The 20,843-nt window shown below is 43.0% G+C and overlaps 1 protein-coding gene across 4 annotated transcripts in view; it reads left to right on the forward strand.

Annotated features, from left to right (window-relative positions):
* Positions 1-736: 736 nt before the first annotated feature.
* The window catches only part of ZNF133 (zinc finger protein 133), a 32,277-nt gene continuing 12,170 nt past the window's right edge, over positions 737-20,843 (forward strand). The window contains exons 1-3 of one of the 4 annotated variants that reach the window (XM_059037470.2): positions 737-1,172; positions 16,495-16,621; positions 17,104-17,199. In XM_059037470.2, coding sequence (XP_058893453.1) covers positions 16,501-16,621; positions 17,104-17,199 — 217 coding nt within the window. In that variant the 5' untranslated portion in view covers positions 737-1,172; positions 16,495-16,500. The remainder of the gene's footprint in view (positions 1,173-16,494; positions 16,622-17,103; positions 17,200-20,843) is intronic. The other 3 variants (XM_059037471.2, XM_067012491.1, XM_067012492.1) reach the window with 3 other exon arrangements.

Raw genomic sequence — 20,843 nt, forward strand, 5'->3', positions numbered from 1 at the left:
CCTAGATAGCTAACGTGCCATATCAAAGGAATAATTTCACTGAGCCCAGACTCTTGCATCTTCCCATGCATAAAAAAGTGCTAAATTCATTAAGTTGAGATGTGTGTTCTTTTGTGCCTAGTGGTCATCTTTTGACGTTCAACACGCGTTTTTTTCAGCAAAAACTCCTATATATCCTGGCTCCTCCCATACCTCTTTGAAACAGTTCCCCAGAGCTAGCTGAGCGGCTGTCTCCCAGGTGTAAGCCCACCAAATGAAACATAATTCTCAACTTTCAGGTTGTTGTGTTTTTCCGGTACACAGAGCTTAGACTATGAGGGGATCAGCCCCAAGCTATTGTCTATCAGTGAGGCTCCTGTCCCCCCAGTAGATGGATGAGAGCCTGCCTATAAATCTGTGGATTCACACAGGGACAAGACCTCAGGGCGCACAGAGGGATGTTTCGGTTGCGGACATGGGCTGGAACCCGCGTCTGCCTCCTTCGGCCGTGAGATCCCGTTAAGATGCCTTGCCTCTCCCAGTCTCAGTAACCACCCCCGCCATGAGTTTAAGTGAGTTCAAGGGTTATGTGAACTGGTGGACACCACACCTACGCGGCGCTCAGGGGCTCGCTCCCCCGCAACTGGAGCGGCGGAGACCGCACGTCCCAGTGCCACCCATCAGCACCCACCACGGGAGCCAAACGTGTAAGCTCCCCTTACACGTCACTTCCGCTAACCGAGGGGGCGGGATCGGCACCGGATGCGGAAGTCACTGCAGGGGGTCACTGGGGAGGGTAGTCTTTGAGGCGGCGGCGTTAGAGAAAGGGGTCATTGCACGGAGAGAAGCTACATGCTTTCGCTACATGCCTTGTCCATGTGGTTTGAAGAAAATAAAACAGGGGGAATCCGGGCGCCACAGTGGCCATTCTCCGGTGGCCGGAGCATGTCACACAGAAACGGTTCTCTCAGAGGCCAGTGGGAGCGGCTGGCGGGCGGTGCGCTTGATGGCGCCGAGCATGCTGGGAGGTGTGGTCCCGGCGCCACCCGAAGATTCTGGGTAGTGTAGTCCTGGCGTCCTGCTGGAGTGGCCCCCGAGCTGGTGGCTCGAGTGACCCCTTGTTCTTTGGTGGCGCTGGTGAGTGTGGCTCCCGCGGGCCCTCGCTGCAGCCGTGCCCTTCCCCGCGCGGAAAGGTAAGTCCTGAAAGACTGGCCTGCGGGCTGGGGCTGGAGACGGTTCGGGTGGTGGGGAGGGGAGGTGGCGGCGGGGACGCGCTGTCGTGGCTCAGGCCGTGCCCTGCCGGGTGTCACATTTTGGGATGTGGGCGCGCCTCTCCGAGGGACGTGGGTGAAGCCCAGCCGCGATGCCCAGTGGTGGCGGGTGCTGGGCTCCGGCCTCGTCCTAGGTTCGGCCTCGGCCGAAATAGCGGTATTGGGAGAGAGTTTCGCTCATGCCACAAGTCCCCGGGTTTAGGGGTTTGAGTAAGTAGGCTTTGGGGGCCTTATGTTTCCGAGGGGGTGCCAGGTGCCAGCAGGCCCCGGTGCCAGGTGTCTCGAGTTTTGGTGGGTGGGAGCTGGTAGTTTTCTTTCGGGCCCGGCTACCCCTCGGTTTTGCTGAGGCCTCCCGCGGATGGGCGGCCGGCGTGGGCCAACGCTCCCGGAATGGGCTGGGTGTGGAGTGGCCATTTTGGCGCGATCTTGCGGGTGTGGACGGGTGTCTCAGTTTGGCTGGTCGCCCCTGGGTTTGGGACTTGGAGGAAGAGGTCGTCTGGGGCCCACCGAGCAAGTTTTTCAGAGGTCCTGGAAACCATCACTGATAACGGGAATCAAGGATTTACACATTTCTAGGGTGGCCCGGCTTTGGGATGTTACGTTCCATTTTAAATTTTTATTACGGAGAAATTTTAAACGGCAATAAATAGAACTCCATAGAGCCATCACGCAGATTTAACCCTTATCACCTCGTGAACAATCTTGATTCATTTCAAAATGATACACTGGGAATCCTTACAACCCACAGAGGTTCGCTGTCACTGCCCTGCTTAAGAGCCTGGCCTCCACAGCCAGATTTCATCCAGACTCTGTCACCTTATAACTGTGTCACCTTTGGCAAGAGACTGACCTCACTATGCCTCGGTTATCTCATCTGTAAAATGAAAATAATAAATCTTACTTCACTGGGTTGTGTGAGGCTAGAATGAGATAAAACTCATCCAGCGCCTGGAGCAGTTTCCGGTATATACTAAGTGCCCAGTGAGCGTGAACTTCCCTAGTAAAGATCAGTGGTGCGAGAGGATCAGCTAAGGCCCGGTGTTCCAGCCTACATCCCGGCTCTGTTCCCAGCAAGCTGCCGGCAGTCTTTTCTTCTGTGGCAGGTCCCTTCCTGATGCCTGTTAGGAAGAGGAAACTCTACCCTGCTGGAGCTTGAGAGTTTCCAGCGACTCTCCTGAACCTTTCGGTTCTCATTCTGCCCCCTGTGGCTCCTGCCTGCCTAGAGAGGACTGCCTGGTGGGCCAGGGGAGGACTCCTGGGCTCCTGACAGCCCAGCCTCTGGTGGGAACCGCTTGCCTTTTGCCTGCTGAGCCATGGGTGGGTTTCCTTCGCTCAACTTTGGCATCTTGTGCCTTGTAATGCCCCATCCCGGGATCAGGGCCCCAGCTGGTTTCCCCAGGAAGCAAGGCCTGTTGTAAGGGTGGCCATTTTCACAGGGACTGTTCTTCAGACCCAGCGTCCTCCTTCACTATCCCTCCATCCTTGCGCCAGCGCTCCGTCTCAGCGTTTGTTCAGACCTGCTCACTCCCGGGGCTTGTCCGCCGTGAAGGCCTCGGCCTTCTGGTCTCGTTCTGTCCAGCGCCCTCACTGCCTTTTTGTCCCAGACCTGTCATTTCACACACAGATACCTCAGGAGGCAGCTTACACATAAGGACTTCTCGTTGTAATATAACCACAATTTCATCATTACACCCAACAAAATTAATAGTTCCTTCTCCAGTTGTTTTAAAGTTTCTTTCAGTCAGAACAGCTCTGGTCAGAGACAGGAGAGGGAGATGTATGTGGAATTCAGTGTGGTGGTTTTCCCTGTCTCTGCCCCTCTCCCCACATTTCTTCTAACCTTGCAGATCTGGTTAACATCTGCAACTTCTGCCCTTGGTACAAGCTGGGCCTCTTTGGTCTTTACAGACTTACCTCCTGTTTGGTGGCTGCCGTGTTCTCTCCCCTGTGCTGTGCACTGGATCCCCTTCTCCTTCCCTGTTTCCACTCCTGCAGTGCCCTTGCTCCTGCCTCTTCTCCACCTTCTTCTCCCTCTGCCCCCTCCCCCCACCGCTGCCTCTTGAGTTGGGCACCTGAGGTATAAATACTGATCTTGCCATTCAGCCTGCTAGAAAGGGACCTTTCTAATCGTTTGCTTCTGTCCCCACTCCAAAGTCAGACTGCCCAGATTCAAATCTCAGTTTCACCATATCTAGCTGTGTGGCCCTGAGCATGTTACGTTACCTCTCTGAGGCTTCTGTTCCTCATCTGCCAAATGGGGATCAGAATGGTGTCCACCTGACAGGGATGTTGGGTGTGATAACCCTAGCCATGCGGTTAGAGCGCCTAGTACATAAATACTCAGTGATTGTTCGTTAGAATTATTATTAATGCTTCCACCTTGTTCTCCAAGTCACCCTTTCAGTGTCCTCCCCTATTCTCCACGCTTGTCAGACCCTGCTTTACAGCTGCATGGAAACTTATTCCATTGTCCATTTTGTTTCTCCGTACCTCTCTGCTTGAGTATCAATTCCTGTGATGAGCTGGGACGCGCTCCCCCGGCAGAATTCCTGGGCTCCTGTTCGCGGTGGGATGCTTGACACATCAGGACCCCAGGGCTCAGGCTGTGTCATGACTGTCCAGCTGTCCCATTGGAATGGGAGGTGTTCTTTGACGGTCGGGTGCCTCATCTTGTGCTTCTTGAGCCACTGGTACGGTTCCTGGCACCGGGTTCGACTAAGTGAGTGATGCATGGTGAAGACATGAGTGTCATCCTTGCTGGAAGGATGGAAGTTCACATGGGGAGTCTGATTGGAAAGTGCGCTGTGGGCATTAGTGGATGGAAAGTGCGCTGTGGGCATTAGTGGAGTGAGCCCTAAATAGCAAGTTAGTGTGGACTTGATGTGGGTGCAGGAGGGACCCAGTAAAGGGTCTTGAGCAGAGCAGGGACCACAGTTTCCCTCCAACTCTTGCCCTGCAGTTTCCTCCCCTTCAGAGCTAAACTCCTTGAAAGAATTCTCTTTTCTTGCTGTCTCCATTAATATCCTTCCATTGCCTTTTAAATATTACAGTAAGGTTTTTCAGCTTTACCCACTAAAAAATATTCTTTGTCTAAGTTACCACTGAGCTTCCTGTGGCTAAATACCAGTTCGTGCTCAGCAACATTTTACATAGTTGCATTCGTCTTAGGATCTCCTTTCATGTTGCTGTTCCTGGTTTCCAGGTTTTCCTCCTACCACATAGGCTGCTCCTCCTCTTTCTCCTTGGCTGGCTTCTTTACTCCCAGACCCCCCTGTGGAAGGCCCCGCTTCAGCTCCATCTCTCCTTGGTGGCCCCGTCCACTCTCAAGGCCTGAGATGCCATCTCTCTGAGGTTCAGCCAAGATCTCTGCCTTCAACTCCAAATCCCAGTCTCCTGTCTACTTGGCATTTCCACTTGGGTATCTCATGGGCACCCAAACCTGATGTGTCCAACAACAAACTCTGATCAACTCCTGTAAACATGCCCTGCCCCCGTGGAAGATGGACAGTTCTTTCAGGAAGATCAGCTGTAAAAGGGAGCAGAGACATGCCAATGCCATCAGCTTCCTCAGGCTCAGAACTTCGGAGTCGTCCTCGACTCCTTTCTTGCTGTTACACTCCATATCCCCAATAAGCAGCCTCCGCCACTTCTGCTGTGGTCCGGGCCACCACCTCACCTGGATGGTCATAGCCCTTGAGTGATCTCTCTGCTTCCTTCCTTGTCCCCCTCAGTACAGCTGTATTAGTCAGTTCAGCAGGCAGGTCATGCATTTGCTCAAAGACCTCCTGGCTTCTCACCTCAGTCAAAGTGAAAACCTCCCCCACTCGGTGTCAGTCACCGCATACCAGCCACAGTGAACTGTCTCTGTGCCTTGACTGTGCCAGGCCGACTCTTGCCTCAGGGCCTTTGCAGTGGCTGTTCTCTTGCATGCTATGCTTCTTTCAAAGTTACTCACTTGGCTCATTGCCTCATAGCCTTCAGATTTTTATTCAGTCATCTTCTCAGCAAGGCCTTCCTAACCACTATTTAAAATCTGAAAACTCCGTATCTTTTGTGTTACTTCTTCTCTGCTTCCCTGCTTTATTTTCTTTATCTCACTCGTTACTTTCTGATCTGGTGTGTGTTTTATTTAATATGTCCATCTTCCTTCTCTAAACTTGCATGTCAGTGAGGGCAGATGTTTTTGTCTTTGTTCACTTCTGTATCCCCAGGGTCTAAGATAGTGTCTGTCGCACAGTAAGGGCTTAGGACATTTTTAATAAGTAATCCAGCCATGTGTAGATGGAGCTAATTCTGGGAGGAACGGATCAGGCTGGCCGGGATGTCGGGAGATGGTCTGCAGAGCCTCTCTCAGGAGGGACTGTCGCTTCCCCAGCCGGGGTGGGAGTGGGAGGCATAGAGAGTTCTTGGAGGTGGACTCAGTAGGCCTTGGTAACTGGTGTGATTTGGCAGGAAGAGAGGTACACCTGGTGCCCGAGTCAGCATGTGGGTGATGGGAAGGGTGCTTCTGTCATTAACGGAGCTGAAAAAGACAGAGGCACAGCATGTCTGCGACGGCTTTCATTATTGATTGCTGCACAACAAGCTCCCCAAAACCATGGCGTAGAGGAGCCACCATGTTATCATCTCTCCCAGTTCCTTGGGTTAAATCCGCTGGGCAGTCCTTCTGCCCCGTGGGAGTTACAGATCCAGCTGAATTTTCCCACAGAGTCACTTGTGGACTCTTTTGGGTTGGACCATCCAAGATGGTTCCGTCACACATCTGGTGCTTTAGTGGACTGGCTGGAAGGCTGGGGGCACCTGGGCCCCACACTCTCTCTCCGCAGAGTATCGGGGCCTCTGCTTCTGCGTGGTCCCTCCAGCAGGGGAGTTGAAGTTCTTAAAGTGGCATCTTGGGCCTCCTGAGAGCATAAGCTGTGTAGCCTTCTTAAGACTTAAGCCTGTGGGACTTCCCTGGTGCTCCAGTGGGTAAGACTCCACACTCCCAATGCAGGGGGCCTGGGTTCAATCCCTGGTCAGGGAACTAGATCCCACATGCTGCAGCTAAGACCCAGCACAGCCAAAATAAATAAATAAATATTAAAGAAAAAAAGACTTAAGCCTGTAACTGACACAGTGTCACTTGTGCCACATTTATTGGTTAAAGCAGGAACGAGGTCAGTCTGAAGGAGCTCCCAATGTTTGAAGTTGAAATAATTTGAGCAGCAAAATAGTGATAATATTTTAAATTTTATTTAATTTTTTCACATCTTTATTGGAGTAAAATTGTTTCACAATGTTGTGTTCGTTTCTGCTGTACAACAAAGTGAATCAGCCATATGTATACATATGTCCCCATATCCCCTCCCTCTTGAGCCTCCCTCCCACCCTCCCTGTCCCACCCCTCTAGGTGGTCACAAAGCATTGAGTTGATCTCCCTGTTCTGTGCAGCAGCTTCCCATTAGCCATCCATTTTACATTTGGTAGTGTATATATGTCAATGCTACTTTCTCACTTCATCCTCTTTTATTTTTTCATTGGAGTAGAGTTTATTTACAATGTTGTGTTCGTTTCTGCTATACAGCAAAGTTATCAGTTGTAAATATACATATATCCACTGTTTTTTAGATTTTATTCCCATATAGGTTGTTACAGAGTATTGAGTAGAGTTCCCTGTGCTATATAGTAGGTTCTTATTAGCTATCTATTTTATATATAGTAGTGTGTATATGTCAGTCCCAACCTCCCAATTTATCTCTTCCCCCCCACAACCTTTCCCCCGGTAACCATAAGTTTGTTTTCTATATCTGTGACTCATTTCTGTTTTTTAAGTTCATTTGTACCATTTTTTTAGATACCACATATAATAAAGTGATAATATTCTAATGTAACCCATAGGATAAACTATAAATCCACACTGAAATAAATAAGAAGGGACAACTCTTGCTTACAGAAGAATTCCAATTAATTAATTAATTTTTTATATTTATTTATTTCTTTATTTGGTTGCACCGGGTCTTAGTTGCAGCAGGCAGGCTCCTTAGTTGCAGCATGCAAACTCTTAGTTGCGGCATGCATGTGGGATCTAGTTCCCTGACCAGAGATGGAACCCAGGCCCCCTGCTTTGGGAGCATGGAGTCCTATCCACTGTGCCACCAGGGAGGTCCCCAGTTAATGAATTTAGAATGAAAGAGGGAAATAGAACATTGTCATTTGGTCAACACCACAGTAATAATTGTTGCAGACAGGTCCCACAAAATTATGCTGAAATTAGTGGATGGAAGATTGACGAGAAACAGGTTATTTGTATAATCTCAAAGTATCTCTCCCAAGGTACATATTAATTATAAAGGGAAAAAGGGTGACTTTTCAATGGAGAAAGCCAGCAGACACTGCCTTAACCAAGTGATCAAGATTAAGGTTAACATCGTCAATAATGAAACATATCAGTATCACGAACCCCTTGATAGGGTGTGCTGAAAAAGACACATGACTTCTGAGGAATTCTAGCCCCAAATGAACTAATACCATTCTAATCATTTTTTAGAAATCAGATAAACCAAAATTGAGGGATGTTGTTCAAAAATATCACTTTCATGAAAGAAGGAACTGTCACAGATTGGAGGAGATGAAAGATACATGACAGCTAGATGCAGTGTTGGAAGCTCAGTTGATTCCTGGACCAGAAGAAGGACAGGACATTAGTGGAAAAACTGTTGAAATGTGGTTAAGAGTTGTAGTTTAGATAATAGTATTATATCAATGTTAATTTCCTGGTTTTGATCATTGTATTTTGGTTTTCCAAGATGTTAACTTTAGAGAAAACTAAGTGATGGTTATATGGGAATTGACATTTTTGCAACTTCCTTTTAAGTCTAAAATTAAAAATGAAAAGTTTTCTGGATTCATCAATCTTACATTGAATTGGATGTTGGAAGAATGAGAGTTGAGTTTTGTTAAAGAATATTTCAGCATGTATAAATGCAATCATGATTTTTCTTCTTGGATCTGTTCATTAATATGGTGTATTATAGTAATGGATTTTCTAATATTGAACCAGTCTTACATTTCTGGGTAAATCCCACTTTGTCTTGGTGAAATATTTTCCTATTGCTTTGAATGATGCTATGTTTTTGCCATGCATTTAATGTGGTAAAATATATATAAGATTTACCATCTTAACTATTTTCAGTGTATAGTTCAGTAGCGTTAAGTACATTCATATAGTTGTGCAACCATCTGCACTCTCCACCTGCAGAACTGAAACTCTGTACCCATTAAACAGTAACTCTCTATTTCCCCTCCCCCCCAGCTCCTCTCAACTTTCATTCTACTTCCTGTCTCTGTGGATTACTCTAGGTACCTCATATAAGTGGTATCATACAGTATTTGTCCTTTTGTGTCTGGTTTGTTTCACTTAGCATAATATCTTTAAAGTTCATCCATGTTGTAGCATGTGTCAGAATTTTTTTTGAGGCTGAATAATATTAATTGTATGTGTGTATGTATGTATATACCACATTTTGTTTATCTATTCATCTTTTGACGGACACTTGGATTACTTTCACGTTGTAGCTATTGTGAATAATGCTGCTCACACAAGTGTACAAATATCTGTTCAAGTCCCTGCTTTCAGTTCTTTTGGGGAAATACCCAGAAGTGGAACTGGTAGATCATATGATAATTTCTATTTTTTTTGATAATTTCTATTTTTAATTTTTTGAGGAACTGCTATATTATTTTCCATAGTGGTTGCATTGCACCATTGTACATTCCCACCAGCAATGCACAAGGGTTGAATGATGATTATGAAAAATCTGATGGAAGTCTGGTATATTTTTTGCCTAGAGTCACTTAGGATTTTTGTTGTTATTCTTCAAAGCCTGATAGTTTTTCCAGTAGATACCTTGAAGTTGTTGGTTGTGAGTCAATTTTTCCCTTGTACTCTGTAAGCCCTTTCATATTAGATTCAGGTCATTAAAAAAAAAAATTTGTTGGAGTACAGTTGATTTACAATGTTGTGTTAGTTTCAGGTGTACAGCAAAGTGATTCAGTTGTACATATACATACATTCATTCTTTTTTAGATTCTTTTCCCATATAGGTTATTACAGAGTATTGAGTAGAGTTCCCTGTGCTATACAGTAGGTCCTTGTTGGTTATCTATCTACATCTATCTATATATTTTATATATACTAGTGTATGTATGTTAATCCCAAGCTCCTAATTTATCCCTCCCCCCCACATTTCCCCTTTGGTAACCATAAGTTGGTTTTTGAAATCTGCGAGTCTGTTTCTGTTTTGTAAATAAGTTCATTTATATCATTTTAAAAAATTAGATTCCAGGGGCTTTCCTGGTGGTGCAGTGTTTAAGAATCTGCCTGCCAATGCAGGGGACATGGGTTCGAGCCCTGGTCCGGGAAGATCCCACATGCTGTGGAGCAACTAAGCCTGTGTGCCACAACTACTGAGCCTGTGCCCTAGAGCCTGTGAGCCACAACTACTGAGCCCGGGCACCACAACTACTGAAGCCCGAGCACCTAGAGCTCATGCTCCACAACAAGAGAAGCCACTGCAATGAGAAGCCTGCACACCGCAAGGAAGAGTAGCCCTCACTCACCGCAACTACAAAAAGCCAGTGCACAGCAACGAAGACTCAACGCAGTCAAAAATAAATAAATTAAAAATAAATTAGATTCCACATATGAGTGATATCACATGGTATTTGTCTTTCTCTTTCTGACTTACTTAACTTAGTATGATTATCTCTAGGTCCATCTATGTTGCTGCAAATGGCATTATTTCATTCTTTTTTATGGCTAATAGTCCATTGTATATATGTACCACATCTTTTTTATCCATTCCTCTGTTGATAGACATTTAAGTTGCTTCCATATCCTGGCTACTGTAACTAGTGCTGCAGTGAACATTGGGGTGCATGTATCTTTTCTAATTATGGTTTTCTCTAGATATATACCCAGGAGTGGGATTGCTGGATTATATGGTAGTTCTATTTTTAGTTTTTTAAAGAACTTCCATACTGTTCTCCATAGTGGTTATACCAATTTACATTCCCACCAACAGTGCAAGAGGGTTCCCTTTTCTCCACACCCTCTCCAGCATTTATTGTTTGTAGATTTTTTGATGATGGCCATTCTGACCAATGTAAGGTGATCCTTCATTGTAGTTTTGATTCGCATTTCTCTGATAATTAGTGATGTTGAGAATCTTTTCATGTGCTTTTTGGCCATATGTATGTCTTCTTTGAAGAAATATCCATTTAGATCTTCCCATTTTTTGATTCGGTTGTTTATTTGACATAGAGCTGCATGGGCTGTTTGTATATTTCGGAGAGTAATCCCTTGGCGATTGCTTCATTTGCAATTATTTTCTCCCATTCTGTGGGTTATCTTTTCATTTTGCTTATGGTTTCCTTTACTGTGCAAAAGCTTTTAAGTTTAATTAGATCCCACTTGTTTATTTTTGTTTTCATTTTCATTACCCTAGGAGGTGGGTCAAGAAGGATATTGCTGTGATTCAAGTCATCTATTTTTGAAGTTTTCTTGGGTTATAGTTTTAAATATTAGTTTTGTTCCCTCCCTCCCCACTCCTACCCTTTTTTGGTTTATTTCTTTGTTTTCTTCTGCAGGAGCTGCAATTATAGAAATGAAATTCTTTGTTTGCCTGTTTTCCATTTGAACCATTTTTTCTCTAACTCTTTTTACTTCTTTATTTCATTTTCATTTCCTCCTGTTAGCCTTCAGTGGCCATCATGTTTTCATTTCATTCTATTCTTCCTTGCTGTCTTATAATTTAGTCTTCATTTCTTTCTCTTTTTTTGGCTGTGTGGTTTGCAGTATCTTAGTTCCCTGCACTTATTTACAAAACAGAAACAGACTCACAGATTTCAAAAACAAACTTATGGTTACCAAAGGGGAAATGAATTGATAATTGATTCTAATGGCCAATTTTTGTCCTTCATTATTGCTTTAGGTTTCTCTGGTTTTGTTCACAACGCAATGTTTTTTCTGTGTATGCTTTTTACTTTTTAAAAGAAAAATCTTAAAAATAAAGGAGGCAAAAGCATAATGAACGTCCTTATGTGCATCATCTTGATTTAACACTTGTTTATATTTTGCCATATTTGTTGCATCTGGGTTTTTGGTTTTTGGGTTCCTTTGGTGTTTAAGAATTTTAAAATAATTTTTTATTAATGGAAAAATTTCAAACATATTCAAAGCAAGGAAACTATAATAAAACCCCAGCTTTAACAGTAATCACTGTGTAGCAATCTTGGGAGGGGGGTGGTTTGTCTGGTTTTTCCTGAAGTGTTTTTTGTTTGTTTGTTTTTATAAATACATTTATTTATTTTTGGCTGCATTGGATCTTCATTGCTGCCTGTGGGCTTTCTCTTGTTGCGGCCGCGGTGCATGGGCTTCTCATTGCGGTGGCTTCTCCTGTTGCAGAGCACGGGCTCTAGGGCTCATGGGCTTAGTTGCTCCATGGCACATGGGTTCTTCCTGGACCAGGGCTCAAATCCGTGTCTCCGGAATTGGCAGGCGGATTCTTAACCATTGCGACACCAGGGAAGCCCTCCTGAGGTGTTTTTAAAAGCAATCCCATGGATCATTTCATCCGTAAACACTTCAGTGTATATTTTTTTAAAAAACAACCACAATAATACCATTTCACAACCCCTCAAATTAATAATGATGTGTTAACATCTACAGTCAAGTAGATAGCCTGAAAAACGTCCTTCTACATTTAGTTTGTTGGGATCAGGAGAGTTTGGAATCAAACCTACTGAAGGCCTGACTTTGAACTTTTTTCCAGGGCCCTGGTAAAAACCAGACTGTTACACTTCCACCTTGCCACCCCTCCCCCAGTTGTGGGGTTGGAGAGCAGACCCTGCACTTGCTCACTGGGAGAGCATTTCCATCTGACACCCTCTAATTTCTGCTTTCCTTACCCGGATCTGCCTTCTGAGATATCATCCTTTAGGGATACCAGGAAAAATGGCCACAGGGTCCTGGGAAGCCAGGGTAATGGTGAGTGTTTCCTGCATTTCCACACTGGCTGTCGCAGGATGGACACAATCGTTTCTCTTGTCTTGACCACCTTGTTGGCACCTGGCAAAGTCCAGCTCTAGTCCTGGAAGTGTAACTTACCTTACCTGAAGCCTGTTTGCCCCATGACTTGGTCAGTTTAGGAAGTTACCATCCCTGGAAATATTACCCGTGGAAAGGTGCAGGATCAGAAAAGATGCAAGAAAAACCTTTAGTTTACACCTCAGATTGAACCTTGGCGCAGAGACACACTACAACAACAAAAACCAAGCAAATCTGGGGAATCTGAGTTCCAGAGTTGCCATGCTATGAGATTCAGATATCCCATTTTCAATAACAAAAAAATCACAGGGCATACAGAGAAACAGGACATTATAGCCCATTCTGAGGTTAAAAAATAAATCAATAGAAATGACCCCCAATAAAGGCCAGATGGTGGACTTACTAGACAAAAGACTTTAAGACAACTGTCAGAGCTAATGGAAAACATGAACGAGGTCAAGAAAACAGTGTAAAAACAAAATGGAAATGTCAATAAAGAGATAGAAAACATGAAAAGGAACCAAGAAGCTTAATGAACTCTAAGTAAGATAACCTCTTAAAAGAGACCCACACCAAGATACATTATAATCAAGCCAAAGGCAACAGAGAATCTTGAGAGCAGCAACAGAGAGCTCAGAACTTAATCACAGATGTATGATCAGGTGATTTTCAACAACACTACCAAGACCATTCCATGTGGAAAGGACAGTCTGTTCAATAGACGCTGCTGGGAAAACTTATACCCATATGAAAGAGAATGAAAATTAACTCAAAATGGATCCAAGACCTAAAAAGGTAAGAGCTAAAACTGTAAAACTCTTAGAAGAAAACATTGAGGAAAAGCTTCATGAAGTTGGATTTAGTTATGATTTGTTGGGTAATAACACCAAAAGCCCAGGCAACAAAAGAAAAAATAGATAAATTGGACTTCATCAAGGTTAAAAACTTCTGTGCATTAAAGAGTGAATATTTGCAAGTCATATATCCGATAAGTAATTAATATACAGAATATATAAAGATCTCAGATAGCAACAACAAAAACCAAACACCCCAATTCAAGAACCGTCAAAGGACTTGAATAGTTTTTGCCAAGAAGATATACAGACAGCAAATAAGCACATAAAAAGATGCTTACTGTCACTAATTATTAGGGAAATGTAAATAAAAACCACAATGAGAGATCATTTTATACATTTCACATTATGGCTATTACCAAAAACTCAGAGAGCAGCAAGTGTTGTCAAGGATGTAGGGATACTAGAATCCTTTTACATTGCTAGTGGGGATATAAAATGGTGTGGCTCCTGTGGAAAACAGTACAGTGGTTCCTGAAGAAACTGAACATAGAATTACCATTTGATTCAGCAGTTCAACTTCTGGGTATATACCCAGAAGAACTGAAAGCAATTTGTATGGTAGCATTATTCACAATAGCTAAAAGGTGGATACAAACCCAATGTCTGTCAGTGGAGGAATGGTATATACATACAGTAGAGTATTTTTTAGCCTTAAAGAGAAAGGAAATTCTGAGTACATGCTTATACATGGCTGAAACTTTTTAAAAATTTTTTATTTTATATTGTAGTATAGTTCACAATGTGTTTCTGGTGTACAGCACAGTGATTCAGTTATACATATACATGTATCTATTCTATTTCAAATCCTTTTCCCATTTAGGTTGTTACAGAATACTGAGCAGAGGTCCCTGTGCTATACAGTAGGTCCTTGTTGGTTATCTATTTGAAATATAGTAGTATGTATATGTCAATCTCAAACTCCCAATTTATCCCTTCTCCCCATCTTTCCCTTTTGGTAACCATCTTTGTTTTCTAAGTCTGTGAGTCTGTTTCTGTTATGTAAGTAAGTTCATTTGTGTCATTTTTTTTTAAGATTCTGCATATATGCAAAATCATATGATACTTGTCTTTCTCTGTCTGACTTAGGTCACTCCAGTTCCAACCACGTTGCTGCAGATGGCATTATTTCATTCTTTTTTATGGCTGAGTAATATTGCATTGTATATATGTACCACATCTTCTTTATCCATTCTTCTGTCGATGGACATTTAGGTTGATTCCCTGTCTTGGCTATTGTAAACAGCGCTGCAGTGGACATTGGTGTACATGTATCCTTTCAAACCATGGTTTTCTCTGGATATGTGCCCAGGAGTGGAATTGCTGGATCATATAGTAGCTCTGTTTTTAGTTTTTTAAGGAACCTCCATACTGTTTGCCACAGTGGCTGCACCAATTTGCATTCCCACCAACAGTGTGGGAAGGCTCCCTTTTCTCCACACCCTCTCCAGCATTTATTGTTTGTAGACTTTTTGATGGTGACTACTGTGAGGTGCTATCTCATTGTAGTTTTGATTTGCATTTCTCTAATAATTAATTATGTGGAGCATCTTTTCATGTGCCTCCTGGCCATCTGTATGTCTTCTTTGGAGTACATGGCTGACACTTGAAGACATTATGCCAAATGAAATAAGCCAGCACAAAAGGACAAATACTGTATGATCCCACTTATTTGTGATACACAGACTAGCCAAATATTGAATACATGGAGACAAAGTAAAATGATGGTTGGTTACCAGGGTTTGTGAGAAAGAGGGAGTCACGGTTTAATGGTTACAGAGTTTCAGTGTGGGATGATGAACAAGTTCTGGAGATGGAAAGTGGTGGTGATTGTACAACAGTGTCAACATACTTAATGTACTGAAATACGCACTTAAAAATGGTAAAAGTAGTAAAATGTTTCTATATATTTTACAATAAAAATTTAAAACCTACAGGCTGCTACTACACTCGACCTATTCTGTATTCTACCACTAGGTGCCTTTTATTCCTCCCAAGTGGTCCTGCTCCCATGATTCAGGCTCTCTCTCTTTCATGGCCCACAGTGTCCTCTGCTTTGCTCCCCACGCACCGCATCAGGAATACCTGGCACCTTCCTCTTCCCTTGATTCCTGCCCTTCCCTCAAGACCAAGTTCCTGGGCCTCTCATGAAACCTTTCCTGATGTCTATATTCCAGTGCACTCTCCATTTTGAAATAGTGTTGAGGTAAAGATAGTAAAATGGGGCAGGCAGATGAGAATGGCACATAGAGATAAATTTATAGACCTAGTAGCCAAGGATGTTCACGCTGAGCACCCACAGTGTGGGATGGGAAGTTTAATGGACTGTTACCCACATTTCGTAAGTGAGAAAACAGAGGTGCTAGTTGACAGCGGGGTGGGCCCCAAACAAAGGCAGTAGAGTTCAAGTTCATGCTCTTTACCACTCGTTGCTTGTGCCTCTCAGGCCAGGGAAGGCCGAAGGGGCCATGGGATTGAAGGGAAGGACTGAGCTGTATTTGGTCTTTGCCATAATTGAATTGTACTAACTTCATTCTGATGCTTCAACATTAAAACCATTGTTCAGGGCTTCCCTGGTGGCGCAGTGGTTAAGAATCCGCCTGCCAATGCAGGGGACATGGGTCTGAGCCCTGGTCCGGGAAGATTCCACATGCTGTGGAGCCACTCAGCACGTGCGCCACAACTACTGAGCCTGTGCTCTAGAGCTCGCGAGCCACAACTACTGAGCCTGCGTGCCACAACTACTGAAGCCTGTGTGCCTAGAGCCCGTGCTTCGCCACAGGAGAAGCCACCCAATGAGAAGCCCACACACCACAAAGAGTAGCCCCCGCTCACCGCAACTAGAGAAAGCCCACATGCAGCAACAAAGACCCAACACAGCCAAAAATAAATTAATAAAAGAACCAAAGCTTTAAAAAAAAATCATTTTTCAGACTATTCTTTTAAATTCTTAAAGTCTGTTGCTTTACTGTTGTTTAATTTTTATGTTATTTGCTCTTCCCTCAGCCTAGATTTGCTCTTGTTATCTGCTCTTCCCTCAGCCTAACGTTCCTGAAAGTTAAAGACTCCATTTTTTTGTAGGTATTCTCCAAAACAGCCCATTTAGTATCTCGAATGTGTAGGTTAAATGCCACTGCCCTGATGGTGACAGGGGTTAAAAGCCTTGGAACACAGGGCACCAGGGTCAAAGACAAGATCTAGATGTCTCACCTACCTCCCCCTGGGCAGCCTTCTGCCTGCCCCTTACCCTGAGTCCTGGGCAAGGCTGGCTCCTGGATGAGCAGGGCTGTATTCTGTCTTACAGGCACACATGGCATTCAGAGATGTGGCTGTGGATTTCACCCAGGAGGAGTGGATGCTACTGAGCCCTGCTCAGAGGTCCCTGTACCGGGAGGTGATGCTGGAGAACTACAGCAACCTGGTCTCGCTGGGTAAGCCTGGCATCTCTCAGGACCTGTATCCCAGCTGCTGGGTACTTTAGGCTGTGCTTGAAGCAGCTATCTTGCTTTCTGACTTTGCCTTTGGGTTGGACTCAAAAGCAGAGACACTCTGTTCCCTCTTTCCCCAGAGAAGGTCCGATTTTGTAGAATTGAAATGTGTAGAGGTGTGTGTGTGTCTGTGTGTTGTGTATGTGATAATCTGCATTTCTAGGCCTTTTCTCCCAGTCTCTTGGGTAAGCATGACATGTCTTCCTAGTTATTATCTTCTTTTAAATGAGGGAGTTGTTCTCTCCCCAGGATGGAGTAAGGTCAGTGAGCTGTCATCCTGGTTTTCCCTCCCCTGCAGAGAGCTCCCCACTCTCAGGTCTTTCCCACCACGTTTTGAAATTCCCCACCCAGTGTGGCTCTGAGTTCAGGAACTGGCTTTTGAGCCTGTAACCTACAGCCATCTTGTTTTCTTTTCCTGTGAGCAGGGATTCCATTTTCTAAACCAAAACTCATCACCCAGCTGGAGCAAGGGAAGGAAACCTGGAGAGAAGAGAGAAAATGCCCACCTGCCAATGGCCCGGGTGAGTGGGGAACACTGGGCAGCTCAGGGGGTTGGGGGCGAGAAGGCCTCGCTCAGGTGTTGGGGAGGGAGGCTGTTGTGCTGGCCCCGTGTGACCTTCCAGCCCTTCATCTGCCCTCGAGCTTTCTCTTTTTGTCCTCTCTGCCTCACTCAGTTCTCTCCCACATTCATAGGCTTCTTGCTCTTGTTACTATATTTTTAAAAGATCAAGCAAGAATGTGGAAGTAAAATTGAGTGAGCTAAAGAAAAAAGGCAAGCCCAGTGGGAGGAAGGAAGGCTATAAAAAGCCAACTGGGAAATTGAAATGGAATTCTAAAAAAATTGTAAGAATGGATTTCACCCAGGAAGGTGAAACTTTAAACGGTTATGTAAATACCTATATAATCCTCAATTTTGTCTCTTAGCCCTCAAAGCCTAAACTAGTTACTATTTGGCCATTTAAGAAAAGTGTGCTGACCCCTGCTCAAAGGGGTTACAATATACAGCCTTCACTTTTCCTTTTCTATTTATTCTGAATACCACTTTATGTAAAATATAAGAACAGTGCAATTGCACACTTCAAATTAAACCTTTTTCCCCACTTGCTTTATTCTATAATTGTCATTTGTACTGCACCTCTATACTTTCTAAACTCCCTAATACAATGTTAAAATATTTGTTTTAAACACTCATACGTATTTATTTTTTAATCAAAAGAAAAAGTTTTTATACTCATCCAGATAATTTACCATTTTCTGTGCTCTTCATTATTTTCCTGAAGATTTGAGTTTCTACCTGATAGCATTTTAGTTGTCTAGCATTTCTTGTAGTACAGCTGGCAGTGTATTCATTTAGTTTTTCTGAATGTGTATTTCATCTTCATTCTGAAGGATATTCTCACTGGATATAGAATTCTACATTGGTTTATTTTTTCACCACTTTAAAGATACTGTTCCCCTGTTCTGGCCTCTACTGTTTCTGATGAGAAATCAGCTGTCATTTACACAATTATTACCTTGGGTTTTTTTGTTACTTTTCTTTTTAAACCTCTGGCTACTTTCAGAGTTTTCTGTATATGTTTGGTGTTCAGCTCTTTGACTGTGACGTAACTAAGGAAACATGCTTTTCTTTGTATTTTCCCTGCTTAGGCCTTGCTGAGATTTTTGAATCTATAAATTTATGGCTAGAGCCAAATTTGGGGAATTTTTGGACATTATTCTATCATGGTTTTTTTCTGTTCCTTCTCTCCCCCTTTTGGGGACTACAGTTACATGTGTATTAGTCCTTTTTACATTGTCCCAGAGGTTGTTGAGCCTGTCTTTTTTTTTTTTTCCCCTCTCTGTTCTTCAGATTGATTTCTGTTGATCTGTCATCTCCAATATGCTACTAAGTTCTGGCCAGTGAATTTTTCATTTTAGATATGGTATTTTTTCAGTTTTGTCATTTCCATTTACTTTTATTATAATTTTTCATTTTCATGATGATATTTCCTAACTGTTCATTAATGAGGAGCAAATTTTCCTTTACCTTCTTTAGCAGAATAACTCAGATACTTAGTGGATACATTTTTATTTATTTATTTATTAACATCTTTATTGGAGGATAATTGCTTTACAATGGTGTGTTAGTTTCTGCTTTATAACAAAGTGAATCAGCTATACATATACATACATCCCCATATCTCCCCCCTCTTGGGTCTCCCTCCCTCCCACCCTCCCTTTCTCACCCCTCTAGGTGGTCACAAAGCACCGAGCTGATCTCCCTGTGCTATGCGGCTGCTTCCCACTAGTTATCTATTTTACGTTTGGTAGTGTATATATGTCCATGCCACTCTCTCACTTTGTCACAGCTTACCCTTTCCCCTCCCCATATCCTCAAGTCCATTCTCTAGTAGGTCTGTGTCTTTATTCCCATCTTGCCCCTAAGTTCTTCATGACCTTTTTTTTTTCTTAGATTCCATATGTATGTGTTAACATACGATATCTGTTTTTCTCTTTCTGACTTACTTCACTCTCTATGACAGACTCTAGGTCCATCCACTTCACTACAAATAACTCAATTTCATTTCTTTTTATGGCTGAGTAATATTCCATTGTATATATGTGCCACATCTTTATCCATTCATCTGTTGATGGACACTTAGTTTGCTTCCATGTCCTGGCTATTGTAAATAGAGCTGCAGTGAACATTTTGGTACATGACTCTTTTTGAATTATGGTTTTCTCAGGGTATATGCCCAGTAGTGGGATTGCTGGGTCGTATGGTAGGTAGTTCTATTTGTAGTTTTTTAAGGAACCTCCATACTGTTCCCCATAGTGGCTGTATCAATTTATATTCCCACCAACAATGCAAGAGGGTTTGCTTTTCTCCACACCCTTTCCAGCATTTATTGTTTCTAGATTTTTTGATGATGGCCATTCTGACTGGTGTGAGATGATATCAAATTGTAGTTTTGATTTGCATTTCTCTAATGATTAATGATGTTGAGCATTCTTTCATGTGTTTGTTGGCAATCTGTATATCTTCTTCGGAGAAATGTCTGTTTAGTTCTTCTGCCCATTTTTGGATTGGGATTTTTTGTTGTTGTTATTGAGCTGCCTGAGCTGCTTGTAAATTTTGGAGATTAATCCTTTGTCAGTTGCTTCATTTACAAATATTTTCTCCCATTCTGAGGGTTGTCTTTTGGTCTTGTTTATGGTTTCCTTTGCTGTGCAAAAGCTTTTAAGTTTCATTAGGTCCCATTAGTTTATTTTTGTTTTTATTTCCATTTTTCTAGGAGGTGGGTCAAAGAGGATCTTGCTGCGATTTATGTCATAGAGTGTTCTGCCTATGTTTTCCTCTAAGAGTTTGATAATGTCTGGCCTTACATTTAGGTCTTTCATACATTTTGAGTTTATTTTTGTGTATGGTGTTAGGGAGTGTTCTAATTTCATACAGCTTTACTTCGTTTCCAATTTGGATTCCTTTTATTTCTTTTTCTTCTCTGATTGCTGTGGCTAAAACTTCCAAAACTATGTTGAATAATAGTGGTGAGAGTGGGCAACCTTGTCTTGTTCCTGATCTTAATGGAAATGGTTTCAGTTTTTCACCATTGAGGATGATGTTTGCTGTGGGTTTGTCATATATGGCCTTTATTATGTTGAGGAAAGTTCCCTCTATGCCTACTTTCTGCAGGGTTTTTATCATAAATGGGTGTTGAATTTTGTCGAAAGCCTTCTCTGCATTGATTGAGTTGATCATATGGTTTTTCTCCTTCAATTTGTTAATATGGTGTATCACGTTGATTGATTTGTGTATATTGAAGAATCCTTGCATTCCTGGGATAAACCCCACTTGATCATGGTGTATGATCCTTTTAATGTGCTGTTGGATTCTGTTTGCTAGTGTTTTGTTGAGTTTTGCATCTATGTTCATCAGTGATATTGGCCTGTAGTTTTCTTTCTTTGTGACATCTTTTTCTGGTTTTGGTATCAGGGTGATGGTGGCCTCGTAGAATGAGTTTGGGAGTGTACCTCCCTCTGCTATATTTTGGAAGAGTTTGAGAAGATAGGTGTTAGCTCTTCTCTAAATGTTTGATAGAATTCACCTGTGAAGCCATCTGGTCCTGGGCTTTTTGTTTGTTGGAAGATTTTTAATCACAGTTTCAATTTCAGTGCTTGTGATTGG

This window comes from Kogia breviceps, chromosome 14 (assembly GCF_026419965.1).
Source record: "Kogia breviceps isolate mKogBre1 chromosome 14, mKogBre1 haplotype 1, whole genome shotgun sequence".
Taxonomy (NCBI): Eukaryota; Metazoa; Chordata; class Mammalia; order Artiodactyla; family Physeteridae; genus Kogia; species Kogia breviceps.